The 13,993-nt window shown below is 47.0% G+C and overlaps 1 protein-coding gene across 1 annotated transcript; it reads left to right on the forward strand.

The window, feature by feature from the left end:
- The first annotated feature begins 1,184 nt into the window (after positions 1-1,184).
- On the forward strand, positions 1,185-2,847 carry ier5 (immediate early response 5). Its single transcript, XM_020517687.2, has one exon. It carries the CDS (start codon positions 1,375-1,377, stop codon positions 2,188-2,190), a length of 816 nt encoding a protein of 271 aa, XP_020373276.1. The 5' UTR covers positions 1,185-1,374; the 3' UTR covers positions 2,191-2,847.
- The last annotated feature ends 11,146 nt before the right edge of the window (positions 2,848-13,993 follow it).

The following is a 13,993-nucleotide window of genomic DNA, read 5'->3' on the forward strand; positions in this document are numbered from 1 at the left end:
GCTGGTAGAATTTGAATTCAATATGAGGTATTGAAAAGTGATTCTATGGCAGACATGACAAATATGCACAAATTGTCCCCAAAAAACCTCATTTGGCTCACTAACCTATTAGGGTGATGTGGGGCAGGGGGCGGAGTGGTAAGAAATCTGCTGCCTTTACCCGGTCTGACCCCATGACCTCTCCATGTGACTCCAGACCTACTACGAAGTGATTCTAACTCCGGCCCTGTCCTGTTGAAATGGGCTGCAGCAATCAAGGGGGTGGTGGGTGACCCCAACAAAGAATGAAAAATGAAAGAAAAAAAGAGAAAAAAGTCTTAAAAATAAAACAAAGAACTGCGGATGGTGAAAAGCTGAAACAGAAACAGAAATTGGTGGAGAAATCCAGCAGGTCTGGCAGAATCTATGGAGAGAAAACAAGAGTGAATGTTTTGAGACCAGTTGTGAAGAAGGGTCCAAAGAAACACAGAACTGTAGATGCTAGAAATCTGAAACAGAAGCAGAAAACTCAGCAGGTCTAGCAGCATTGGTGCAGAGAGAAACAGCTAACCTTGTGGGTCCAATGACTTTCATTAGGACTGAGAACAAGGATTGCTGGACTCTAAACATTATAAAAACCAAAAGAACTGCGGATGCTGTAAACCAGAAACAAAAAACACCCCAGAAATTGCTGGAAAAACTCAGCAGGCCTGGCAGCACCTGTGGAGAGAAACCAGTGTTAAATGTTTCGGGTCTAGTGACCCTTGCTCAGAACTCTAAACATTATGTCTCTTTCTCTCTACATGGATGCTACCAGAGCTGCGAGATTCCTCAGCAATTTCCGCTGATGCGAGGTGGGAGGCGGAAATGGGTGGGAGAAGAAAAAGACTTTGATGTGGTAGTGTGTTATTTTAAGGTGTCCACCCGAAATCCCTTTAAGAACGGTTGCGGGTGTTGGGGGGGGCGATGTGGAGAAGAAGAGGCGGGTGCGGCTTTAAGAGCGTCCGGTTGGGGGGTGGGGCTTGTGGGGGGAGGTGGGCTTTGATTTAAATAAAGCTGCGGGCTGCTCGGGCTCCGATTGGTCGAGAGCGGTGGGCGGGGAGGCGGGGTGGAACGCCCACGTCGGCGTGGATTGGCTGGGACCACGTGGGCGGGGGATTATAAATAGCGGGACACGTTCAAAACGGTTACAATTCTCCGGAGCGGCGGCGGGAGCGGACCGAGGGTGGGTAGCGGGCACAAGGCGGGACCCCCACCTCCCGGACATTCATCCCCTCTTGTTGGTCTAAATCCAGCCGGCGGCGGTGATTTGTTTGTTTGTTTGTTTGTTTGTTTACTTGGGGCAGAGGGTGTCGCTTCCCCCCACCCCAAAGCGCCCTCGCCACCCGGGAAGCCATGGAGTTCAAGGTTGAGGCGCACCGCATCATGACCATCTCCCTGGGCAAGATCTACTCGTCCCGGGTGCAGAGGGGCGGCATCAAGCTGCACAAGAACCTGCTGGTGTCCCTGGTGCTGAGGAGCGCCCGTGAGGTCTACCTGAGCGAGCAGGAGGAGCTCTCCCTACAGCAGCAGCAACAGCCGCCCGAGGAGATGCAAACTCCGCACAGCTGGGCTTCCAGGAGGAGACTCTGCGACTCGTCCGCCCGCGGGCAGCCTCCCCCCGGCTGGGCCGAGGGGCCAAGGAGCGAGCCCGAGCCTCGGCTCCCCGCTTGGACTGACGGCGACCGAGCCGCGGACAGGGTGCAACTTCGCGGCTGGCCCGACTCTGACTCTCCCAAGACCGAGCCCTCCGAGGGCCGGCTTGCAGCGGGCAGGGCTCCTTGCCAGGGGCCGGAAGCGGGCAGCGGCAACACCGGAGAGCAAGGGGCCCGCTGCCCGTCCCGGACGGTCGGCGAGCCGGCACCGAGTTGCCCGTGCGCCCGCAAGAGGAGGAGCGCCGAGCCCGGGGCGACCGAACCCGCTAGCCCGCTGAAAAGGGCCAGGACTGAGCAGGAGCCGGCAGTGCCCCCTAAGGCCGCCCGCATCCCCCTTCAAGAGGAGGAAGAGGAGATGGAGACCTCCCCTAACGTCTCTAGTCTCATCACCGTCTTCGGGTCCAGTTTCTCCGGGCTCCTGACCAAGGAAGGCAGTGAAGGGGAGAGTGGCCAGGTCTGCTGCGATCAAGTACTGGGCAGTATGGGTTCCTGGAGCAGGGCGATTGTCGCCTTTTGAGAAACACCTCGACTCCCTTCTCTTCTGACTGATGAGAGAGACCAGGACTGGGTTCAGTTGGTTCTCATTTCCTCCTTTCTTTTTGGAGGGAGGGAATAGCTGGGTTTGAAATGTTCGTTTCCCCCAGTAGGAGCGCCTCTACAACCACGTGGAGAGCAGCCTCCCTCTCCCACCCACAGTGAGGAAGTGTAGAGGACCAGGCGTGTTCTGAGCTGCTGGGCTTCTTGGGAGGGGTTACACTTTCCATTTGACTGTGGGGGAGGGCTTTGTCTTACCGCCAACCCCCCCCCTCTTTTAAAAGTTTAATTTTCAGTTTAAAACGTGTCATTTTTCCCCTCGGCCTGATCCAAGCTTCATTGGAAGGCAGCAAGACTTGTGAATTGTTTGTATACAGTTTAACTTCATACATGTCTCCACTGCCTTTTTTATATAAAACTCAAATGTCGCTGAGGTCGATATCGAATCACTTCTTCCCCCCCCCCCCCCCGTTGCCTCCCACGGCACTGAGTTGGGCACGTTTCTGTACTTAAAAGTTGTCTTTGTTCTATAAAGACTTTGGAAAATGTGTTGGATTATTCACTGCTTTTTTTTTGGCTGTAGTACTATTTGTTTATATGAATGGTGTAATTTACACGAATTAAAGGTTATTTAACTTAATCCTGGCGTTTGGCTCGTTCCTTGTTGCTCACTGGTGTGGTCCTGCATGGGTTAACTAACTCGCTTTCCTGGAGAGGGCTGCTCCCTTGTCTATTGTTCGGTGTGGTGGTTGTGGGGGGGTGGGGAAAGAGAAGCAGGCGGGTGTTGGACTAGCTTTAAACACACTGCTGCTTTTGTCAGCTCTGAAGTAGGCTAAAGTTCACAGATGGCAACCGCACAGGCAACTCCAAACCCAACTTTCAGCCGTGTAGTTTAGTGGATTTTTTCCACTTAAAAGGAGACATGTCTCAGATTTAAAAATGCATTAAGCAGTTTTTAGGTATATCGTAAACCTAGCCTATCATCTCACCTGGTGCTTTTGTTAGATTTGTTTGCCTCAATTGTCCCCTGGGCACCTTGACTCTGGAATGTTTGTTCTGATCTGTTTTTTTTGGGAGTAGGAAGCATCTGACCTTTTTGTCTCTCTCTGGGTGGTGGTTTTTTAAAATCACTCCTCCAATTAAATTTGGTCCTAGTTTCTCCTATTAGTGGAGTTGAAGAGTATGAATTCTGTTGCTTTCCCCCCCCTTTTTTTTTCTCCCACCTCCCCAAACCAGGAAGGGGCACCCTTTGGTATTAATCAGCTTGTATCCTGACTTGCTTTGTTGACATATGTGAGCATGGAGTTTAGATGGCTACTTGATTTCTGGAAGTGCTGTTGCCTCTTCTGACTTGCTTCCCAGCTCCTCTAGCCTTCTCTGTCCTGGCTGGGGAAGGGTAGAAATTTGGCCATAGAGATCTTAGTGTTTTCCTAGATTGTGGGGTCCTCACAACACCAAAATGGGTCATTGATTGAGTGGGTTCCATGTAGGTGCAAGAAATTGCAACAACATTACAGAAAAACATGTTAGTTGGATGTTGTAATAACCTTTTCACTGATCTAATCATTGGCTGATTGCCAGCCCAGTGACAACATTGCTGAACCTGCCTGGGTTACAACTTTGAACTTGACTTTCCAGCCTTGACAACCTCTTGTAATTCATAAGTGTGCTTATATTCCTAATGGAATAATCTTTAGTGTCTCTGACAGCTAATATCCCTGACTCCAGTTACATCTCTACCTTTCCAACACTTCATGTCATTTAGAACAGTGACAAGTTCTTTCCAGTATTGCATTTCAGAATATACTTTGGTAGTTCACTTTTTTGTTTTATACTTGTTATCCCAGAGGCTCAGACCTTGGCACTGACCTGTTTAACTCAACTATTTAATTCAGTTGTAAAGCCACAGAAACAGACCCTTTTGGTCCAACTCCTCTGCTGACCCACAAATTGTAATCTAGTCCTGTTGACCGGTATTTGGGCCAAACCCATCAACCCTTCCTGTACATTTACCCATCCATATGTCTTAAATGTTGTAATTGTACCCAGCACCTCACAGTTCATGCCATACATACCTTCTGAAAACCTGCCTCTCAGGTCTTTTTTAAACATCTTTCTCCTCTCGCCTCTAACTCTAGTGGGCATATTGTTGATTTTGAGGTCCATGTTTTTTCTTTCTATAGCTGGGTTTGATTGGGTATTAACCTGAAATGGGAGTGCTGCTCAGATTTTCACCCTTCCCCTGAGTCTGCAGGCACTGGGACTAACTCTAATTAGTGCTCTAGCAGGTTTCTCACTTGATGGGGGAGTGAGAACTGTAGCTTTTTAAAAACTCTACAAAGAGGGTTGTCAACAGTCTGTTCCTGAGAGTAGTTCTAACATTCAACTGTTGGGGTTCATATATAGTTGCAAGATATTAACCTCTGGCCTTTGCCCAGTTGTTTAGATGACTGAAAGAAACAATTTAAAATGAAGGATTGCCATTGTCTCTAATGATTGTGGATGTTGGGTAAGGAGTATAATGCAAAAGTAGAGGTATGGACATGAGGCTGAATGGCATCCCTGTTTGGCTAATCAGATGAACTTCTCATGTAAGAATTAAACAAATGACCAACTGGACAGTTTTAAAGTTGATCCTACCACTGTATTTAAGGGAAGTAAATTTATTCACTTTAAAACCTCCAGTTTCTTTGCATAACTTTTGTACTAGAGGTTCCTTCCATCTCCGTAGGCCAGCTATGCCCTTGCAGTCCGTCCCTTCAACTGATTATTTTTTTTTCTCAGTCTGGTGCCTGTTGTCTCAGATCAGAATATAGAAGTAGGGCAGGAGAATGGGTGATACATCTAGCTATTTCTCTAGACTAGAGAAACTGGCCTTGTTGGGTGCTCAAGTTAATGTGTGGCCAATTTGAATTACTCCAAAGTAGGAGGTTTAAGGGAATAGCAAGCCAGAAACTGATTTGGAAGCCAAATCTCTTTATTACTTGTGGAACTTGAGTCAATAGCTGCAAATGAAACACCTTGAAATTGATTATCTAATGTATTTTAAAAACAAACCTGTTTTTAGGGTAACTTTTATGGCTTCAATATGACTGGTTCATGCTGACCTAATCCAGCAATGCTCTTCACATACTCAACATCCTTAAATCAGTCTTGGGGTTCTCTCCTGCTTCGTGGGGGGGGGAGAAGGTCTGAACTGTCCCCATTGACCACCAGCTTCTTCCACCTGGCTGAGCTAGTCCTGGTTCTTAAATGCATCTCATTTTCTTCCAAGTTTAAGGGGTGGCTATGGGTACCCATGTGGGCCCCAGTTCTGCCTGTCTGTTTGAGGTATGGTCTCTCAAACTTTTTCCAGTATATTGACATCAGTATTGCTTCCCCTTCTCGTTCAGGTTTGGCAACAATTTATCAATTTTGCTTACAATTTCCACCCTGCTCTCTTTTGCCTGGTCCATTCAGACTCCTCCCTTCTCTTCCTCAACATCTGTTTCCATTTCTGAGAGAGTTGCCACTGATATACATTACAAATCCACTGCTTCCCATAGTTCCTTGGACAATGCATCCTCACACCCTGCTTCCTATAAAGACCCCATTCCATTTCTCCCAAGTTTATCTCCACAACCTCTCCTGACAGTGTCACCTTCCACAAGCAGGATCAACATGTCTACTTTTATTGTTCTTAAATGAAGATTCTCCACCAATGGCTATGAGCTGTCAGCTGTATCTAGCCCACTTCTTGTGCTTGTGCCCTCACCCTTTACCTCCTGTTGTGATAGTGGCCTCCTGCTCCCTACCAGGCTCTGCATTCAAAAGATCATCATCAACCATTTCAACCATCTCCAGTGGGATGCTACTGCTAGACATATTTCTCTCCCCTCCCTTGTCAGCCTTCTGCAAGAACCATTCCCTCAGGGCATGCTGGTCCATTCCCAAAACCTCCCTACATCCCACAGCACCTTCCCCTACCTACAATTACAGGATGTCTAACTCCTGCCTGTTTATCACCTTCCCTCCTCCCTATCCATGGACCCAGGCACAACTTCCAGGTGAAACAATGCTTTAACATCACTTCAACTCAATCTAGTCCCCTGTATTCACTGCTCCCGATGTGGTCTCCTGTACACCGGGGAGATGAAACATAGACTGCGTGACCGCTTTGTAGAATATCTATATTCTGTCTGTAAAAATGACCCCGAGCTTCCAATTGCCTGCCACTTCAGCACACCACCGTGTTCCCTGTCAGGGGTGTCAACCTGAGTTCTTTGCTTGTGCCTCCATTAATCAGAGGTGAGGGCTATTCACTGAGACTCGGCTGATAACCAGCAAAGACTTGTACTTTATGCTAACCAACTGGGCTGCTAGTTGCTATCTGACTCGAGACAGTGAGATCTTTCTTCTTTATGGTTCAGTGGTTTTGTAAGCTGTGAAGTGGAAATTTCACCCAAAAGTGAGGGGACGGTGGTGTTGGTTTTGCCACCACTACCTGCGAGTCACCTTGAGATTTAAACTATTTAAGATCTTAGGTTTTGATCAGTTTTGTTTTTTGTGCCTAGTCCAAATGTTTGTTTCTTCAATGACAAGATCCACTTGCTTGTGCGTAGTCACAGATGGTCACGGGCTGCTCTCTTTAGAGTTTAACCAGAGGGTGTCACCTTGAGTGAGTTTGAAGGAGCGGCCTTCATAATGACCTCAGCTAATGTGGGAATTGAACTTGTGCTGTTGGTGATGCCGCACATAGCCAACCAGCTGTCCAGTTGCAAGCTCATTGACCTCCACTTGGCTGCCTCTACTGTCTATCAGTTGCGTTTTGATCTCTGGCATATGGGAGATGGTGAACAGCTGAACTATTCAGTGAACATAATCTATACTTGGAATTCCATGTGACCACAGGTATAGGAGCAGAGTTAGGCCATTCAGCCCATCAAATCTGCTCTTCCATTCAATCATGGCTGATGTGTTTCTCAACCCCATTCTCGTGCCTTCTCCGCATTAGCTTTCATCCCCTTACCAGTCAAAAACCTATCTATTTCTCTCTTCAATGCACTCAATGACGTGGCCTTCACAGTCCTTTGGCAATGAGTTCCACAGATTCACCATCTTCTGGTTGAAGAAATTCCTCCTCACCTCAGCTCTGAATGGTCATTTCTTCACTCCTGAGGTTATGCCTTTGGGTCCTACTTGTGGAAACATCTTCTCCACATCCACTCTATCCAGACCTCTCAGTATTCTATTGTTTTCAATCAGACCACTCCTCCTCCTATCCTTCTCAACTCCATTGAGCACAGACCCAGAATCCTCAGCTGTTTCTTGTATGACAAGCCTTTTAACCCTGGGATCAATCCTGTAGATCTCTGGATTCCCTCTAATACCAGCACATTTTCCTTATATGGTGGGCCCAAAACTGCTCGTTATGTTCCAAATGCAGTCTGACCAGATCCTTATACAGCCTCAGCACTACATCCCTGGTCTTGTATTCTAGCCCTCTTGAAATCAATGTTAATATTGCATTTGCCTTCCTAACTGCCAACTGAACCTGCATGTTAACTTTTATCAATGGAAAGCCACTGCTAACAACCAGCTGGCTCTTTTCAGGTATACATTAGATTTTAACTGGAGAGAACAGATGAGATCTGATCACTTTTTCTGGCTTAATCCCAGCCCCAAACTGTTCAGTCATCAGAGAACCGATCCTAGTGATTGACAAGCAAAGGCCTTTGTCATCCATGATTGGTCACTAGTCCATGGACCCTTGTTCCACCAAAGTGCCATCTCCACAAGCATTTGGTGTTGGTTCATCTGCAAACACCACTCTGATACAGGACTGTACAGTGTCACGTGTCGTGTTACTTGCTTTCAGACCATGTAGCTTTTTGAAATTGTGTGCTTAAAAACCACAACGATCAAGGCGTGGACTTTCCAAGCAGACCAACGTACTTCCTCCCTGTGAGGATAAGAGTGCTTCAGCACAGTTGTAGTCAGATAAAAGCACCTTCCACTGGCAGGCTACACAAAGAGAGGGGGTATGTATCCTTTATCCTACATTAAATTTTTTAGAGGAGGAATTCCTGGAGTATATACGGGACAGTTTTCTTGACCAATATGCAGAGGAACCAACTTGCGAGCAGGGTATCTTAGACTGGGCATTGTGTAATGAGAAGGGAATCATTGCCAATCTAGCTGTGCAAGACCCCTTGGGGATGAGTAACCATAACATAATTAGAGTTTTTTTTAATCAGGATGGAGACTGAGATAGTTGATTCGGAGACTTGGGTGCTGAATCTCAACAAGGGAAAATGAAGATATGAGGCATGAGTTAGCCTTGATAGACTGGGAAGGATTACTTAAAGGGAAGGCAGTGGATAGACAATGGCAAACATTCAAGTAATGCATAGGGGAACTGCAACAACTGTTTATTCCTACCTGCCACAAAAGCAAAATGGGTAAGAGGGCTAATCTATGGCTTACAAAGGAAATTAGAGATAGTATCTGATCCAAGGAAGAAGCATATAGACTGGCCAAGAAAAATAAAATGTCTGAGGATTGACAGCAGTTTAGAATTCAGCAAAGAAGGACCAAGGGATTGGCTATGAAGGGGAAAATACAGTACAAAAGTAAGCTCAGGGAACATAAAGATTAATACTAAGGGTTTCTATAGCTACGTGAAGAGAAAGAGATTGGTGAAGACAAATGTAGGTCCCCTACAGACAGAAACAGGGGAATGTATAATAGGGGACAAAGAAATGGCTGAGCAACTGAATACATACTTTGGTTCTATCTTCACAAAAGAGGACACAAATCAGATTCAAGAAATGTTGGGGGCTGCAAGATTTAGTGAGATGGAAAAGTTGAGGGGGATTAATCTTAGTAGAGAAATGGTGTTGGGAAAATTGTTGGGATTGAAGGCTGATAAATCCCCAGAGCCTGATAATCTACATCCCAGAGTACTTAAGGAAGTAGCTCTAGAATTAGTAGATGCATCAGTCGTCATCTTCCAGGATTCCATAGACTCTGAAATAGTGTCTGCCGATTGGAAGGTAGCTAATGTCAATCCATTATTCAAAAAGGGAGGTAGAGAGATTTCGGGGAATTATAGACCGGTGAGCCCAACATCAGTAGTGGGGAAAATTTTCGAATCTGTTGTCAAGGATTTTATAGCAAAGCATTTAGAAAGCAGTGGCAGGATCAGACAGTCAGCATGGATTTATGAAGGGGAAATCATGCTTGATGAATCTGTTGGAATTCAATGAAGATGTATATAGTAGAGTTGACCAGGGGAGCCAGTCAATTTGGTATATTTGGACTTTCAGAAAGCGTTTGACAAAGTCCCACATAAGAGATTAATGTGTAAGATTAAAGCGCATAGGATTGGGGGAAGTGTATTGAGATGGATAGGAAACTGGTTGGCAGCGAGGAAACAAAGAGTAGGAATTAATGAGTCCTTTTCAAATTGGCAGGCAGTAACTATTGGGGTGCCGTAGGGATCGGTGCTGGGACACCAGCTATTCACAATAAATATTAATGATTTGGATGAGGGAACAAAATATAACATCTCCAAGTTTGCAGATGGTACCAAGTTGGGTGGGAACTGTGACGAGGATGTAGAGATCCTTCAGCATAATCTGGACAGGTTGGGCGATTGGGCAAATCAATGGCAGATGCAGTATAATTTGGATAAATATGAGGCTGTTCACTTTGGGAGCAAAAACAACCAGTCCAGCTCGTCCCTGCCTCCCTAACCTGTTCTTCCTCCCACCTATCCCCTCCTCCCACCTCAAGCCGCACCTCCATCTCTTACCGACCAACCTCATCCCGCCCCCTTGACCTGTCCGTCCTCCCTGGACTGACCTATCCCCTTCCTAACTCCCTACCTACACTCACCTTTCCTGGCCCCATCCCCGCCTCTTCGACCTGTTTGTTTCTTCTCCACCTATCCTCTCCTCTATCCCTCTTCTATCCACCTCCCACTCTCTCCCTATTTATTTCAAAACCCCCTTCCCCTCCCCCTTTTCTGATGAAGGGTCTAGGCCCGAAACGTCAGCCTCTCTGCTCCTATGATGCTGCTTGGCCTGCTGTGTTCATTCAGCCCTGCACCTTGTTGTCAAGGCAGATTACTACCTGAATGGTTGATCTTCCAACTCAATAGCCTAATCCTGCTTTCTCCCCTCAACCTTTGATCCCATTCGCCCAAGTGCTATATCTAGTCGCCCCTTGAATACATTCAATGTTTTGGCATCAACTACTTCCTGTGGTAATGAATTCCACAGGCTCACCACTCTTTTGGAGAGGGAGTATGCAGCGGGACCTGGGTGTCCTTGTGCACCAGTCGCTGAAGGTGCAGCAGGCGGTAAAGGAGAAAAATGGTATGTTGGCCTTCATTGCGAGAGGTTTCGAGTACAGGGGCAGGGATGTGTTGTTGGCAGTTATACAGGGCCTTGGTGAGACCACACCTGGAATATTGTGTGCAGTTCTGGTCTCCTTTTCTGAGGAAGGATGCTCTTGCTCTTGAGGGAGTACAGCGAAGGTTTACCAGGCTGATTCCGGGGATGGTGGGTTCTGACGTATGAGGAGAGATTGACTTAGGTTAAGATTATTTTTGCTCGAGTTCAGACGAATGAGGGAGGGATCACACAGAGACTTATAAAGGTCTAACAGGACTGGACAGAGTAGATGCAGGGAGGATGTTCCCGATGATGGGTGTGTCCAGAACCAGGGATCACAGTATGAAGATTCGGGGTAGACCATTTAGGACGGAGATGAGGAGACATTTCTTCACCCAAAGAGTGGTGAACCTGTGGAATTCATTACCACAGGAAGCAGTTGATGCCAAAACATTGAATGTATTCAAGAGGTGACTAGATATAGCACCTAGGGTGAACGGGATTAAAGGTTATGGAGAGAAAGCAGGGTTAGGCTATTGAGTTGGACGATCAGCCATGATCGTGATGATTGGGGGAGCAGGCTCGAAAGGCTGAATGGCCTCCTCCTGCTCCTATGTTTCTATGCTGTATAACCAAGGGTTTAACACCAGTGGCAGTTTGAGGAACGTTTAGGTCCAGTTTGAAAGGTTGCAGGACATGGGAAGGACCCACTTGCTGTTTATGGTGAGGTTAGGCAGGAGGTCCTGTTGAACAGTGTGAAGAATTAGAAGTTGAAGCAGCAGGACTGAGAGTTATCTCTTCTCCCCATCAGCACTGCTGGAGTGTACCTACACCCCACATGGACTGCAGTGGTTCAAGAAAGCCACCTTCTTCAGGGCCTTGGAGATTTGGCAATAAATGCTGGTCTAGCCAGCACCGCCCACATCCTGCGGCAAATAAAAACTTGAGTAAATTAAGGTAGGGTTAGGGATAGGCTGCGCTAAACTGGTCTGGGCTCAAGGTCAGAGCAAATTGGATAAACAGAGCAGTCACAAGTGCTAAGAAAGTAGACAATTGCTGGGAATGTCTCAAAGCTAAGGGTTGTATCGGTGATTGCTTCAGAACAAAGGAAAGGTAAGTGAACCATACTTGTGTATCATCCCACCACTACCCAAACTGTCCATATTGGCTGGATGGCTGGTTTGCAATACAGAGGGGTGCCAACAGCATAACCACAATTCCTGCACTGGCTGAAGTTACCATGAAGGGCTCTCCTCTTCCCTTCCCCTCATCTGAGATGTGGTGACCCTCACCAGTGGTCATCCCTAATGAGAGAGCAGCCCTTCAGTCCTGTGGAGCTCTGGGGACATTACCTGATTGTCGGGTCCACATCAGGAGCAAATTACTGCAGATGCTGGAATCTGTACTGAAAACCAAAGATGCTGGAGAAGGTCAGGTAGCATCCAAGGAGAGAGAGAGAGAAAGCTAGCGTTTCGAGTCTAGTTGGCCCTTCATTAGAGCCGACACACTTCCCGTCAGCTCTGATGAAGAGTCATTTAGACTTGAAACGTTAGCTTGCCCTCTCTCCACTGATGCTGACTGACCCTCACTCATCTCCAGCATCTTTTGTTTTCAGTTCAGGCCCACATCAGGAGCTGCTATAGAATTCGCCCTTCCTTCTAGCACTAAACAAAGATCCTGTGCTGTTGGCCTCTTGGTGGTACGCAAGCATTGCTTTCAAAAGAATCAGAAATGGCTGGAGAAACTCAGCAGGTCTGGCAGCATCTGTAGAGAGAAAGCTGAGTTAATGTTTAGGGTCCAGTGGCCCTCACTCAGTTTTGGATCTTTGTTTTATTTCAGCTATTGTTACATCTGATGATTGTCCAAGGTGCAATTGAGGATATGCAGCACAGTGCCAATGCTGGTGTGTACTGTTGCTCACTAGACTTTCCAGTGATGTCTGGAGGATTTCTATTACACTGCCCAGCTGGATGCAGTACGATTGTCAGGGAGATGGTAAACAGGTTCATGTGGCGTAGAGAACCAGCTACTGTGTTGCTACATGACACTCAGAACATTAGATGGATGCCAAAAAAAAAGAGGTTTGTAGATGTTGATTGGTCCTAAAGCTGTCGTTGCCCAGTTACTTCAAATAAAAAGCACAGACTTGTGTTTATATTCCATGTGCCTTGTCAGAAAGCCCCAAGTATCTGATTCTAGATCTGAGTGACTCATTCCATCAGCTCCCATTCTACACGAAAGGTGGCACCAGAAAAAATACAAGTGTTTCTTTCTCAGACCAAAGTGCTGTACTCTCGGTATCTCACTGGCTTGCAGTTAGGAGATAAAGAGGGGAATGAAAAAAAAACAAACTTGCCTTTTCTTGCTCTTTTCATAACTTCTACTTGAGGCCTCTTCTGGAGTATTGTGTCCAGTTCTGGTCGCCCTGGTATAGGAAGGATATTATTAAGCTGGACAGGGTTGAGAAGAGATTTACCAGGATGTTGCCGGGAATGGACGGTTTGAGTTAAAGGAGAGGCTGGGACCTTTTTCACTGGAGTGTACGAGATTGAGATGTGACCTTAGATAGGTTTAAAAAATCCTAAATAAAAACTGAAAGAACTGCGGATGCTGTAAATCAGCAACAAAAACAGAAGTTGTTGGAAAAGCTCAACAGGGCTGGCAGCATCTGTGAAGGAAAAAACAGAGTTAACGTTTCTGGTCCAGTGACCTTTCCTCAGAACTGAGATAACAAAGTGTAGAGCTGGATGAACACAGCAGGCCAAGCAGCATCAGAGGAGCAGGAAAGCTAACGTGTCGGGTCTAGACCCTTCTTCAGAAATGGGGGAGGGGAAGGGGATTCTGAAATAAATAGGGAGAGAGGGGGAGACGGATAGAAGATGGATAAAGGAGAAGATAGGTGGAGAGGAGACGGACAGGTCAAAGAGGCAGGGATGGAGCCAGTAAAGATGAGTGTAGGTAGGGAGTTAGGGACAGGATAGGTCAGTCCAGGGAGGACGGACAGGCCAAGGGGGCGGGATGAGGCTGGTAGGTAGGAGATAGGGGTGGGGCTTGAGGTGGGAGGAGGGGATAGGTGGGAGGAAGGACGAGTTAGGGAGGCAGGGACGAGCTGGGCTGGTTTTGGGATGCGGTCGGGGGAGGGGAGATTTTGAAGCTTGTGAAGTCCACATTGATACCATTGGGCTGCACGGTTCCCAAGCGAAATATGAGGTGCTGTTCCTGCAACCTTCGGGTGGCATCGTTGTGGCACTGCAGGAGGCCCAGGATGGACATGTCGTTTGAGGAATGGGAGGGGTAGTTGAAATGGTTCGCGACTGGGAGATGCAGTCGTTTGTTGCGAACTGAGCGTAGGTGTTCCACAAAGCGGTCCCCAAGCCTCCGCTTGGTTTCCCTGATGTAGAGGAACTG

This window comes from Rhincodon typus, chromosome 10, assembly GCF_021869965.1.
Source record: "Rhincodon typus isolate 14 chromosome 10, sRhiTyp1.1, whole genome shotgun sequence".
Classification (NCBI taxonomy): domain Eukaryota; kingdom Metazoa; phylum Chordata; class Chondrichthyes; order Orectolobiformes; family Rhincodontidae; genus Rhincodon; species Rhincodon typus.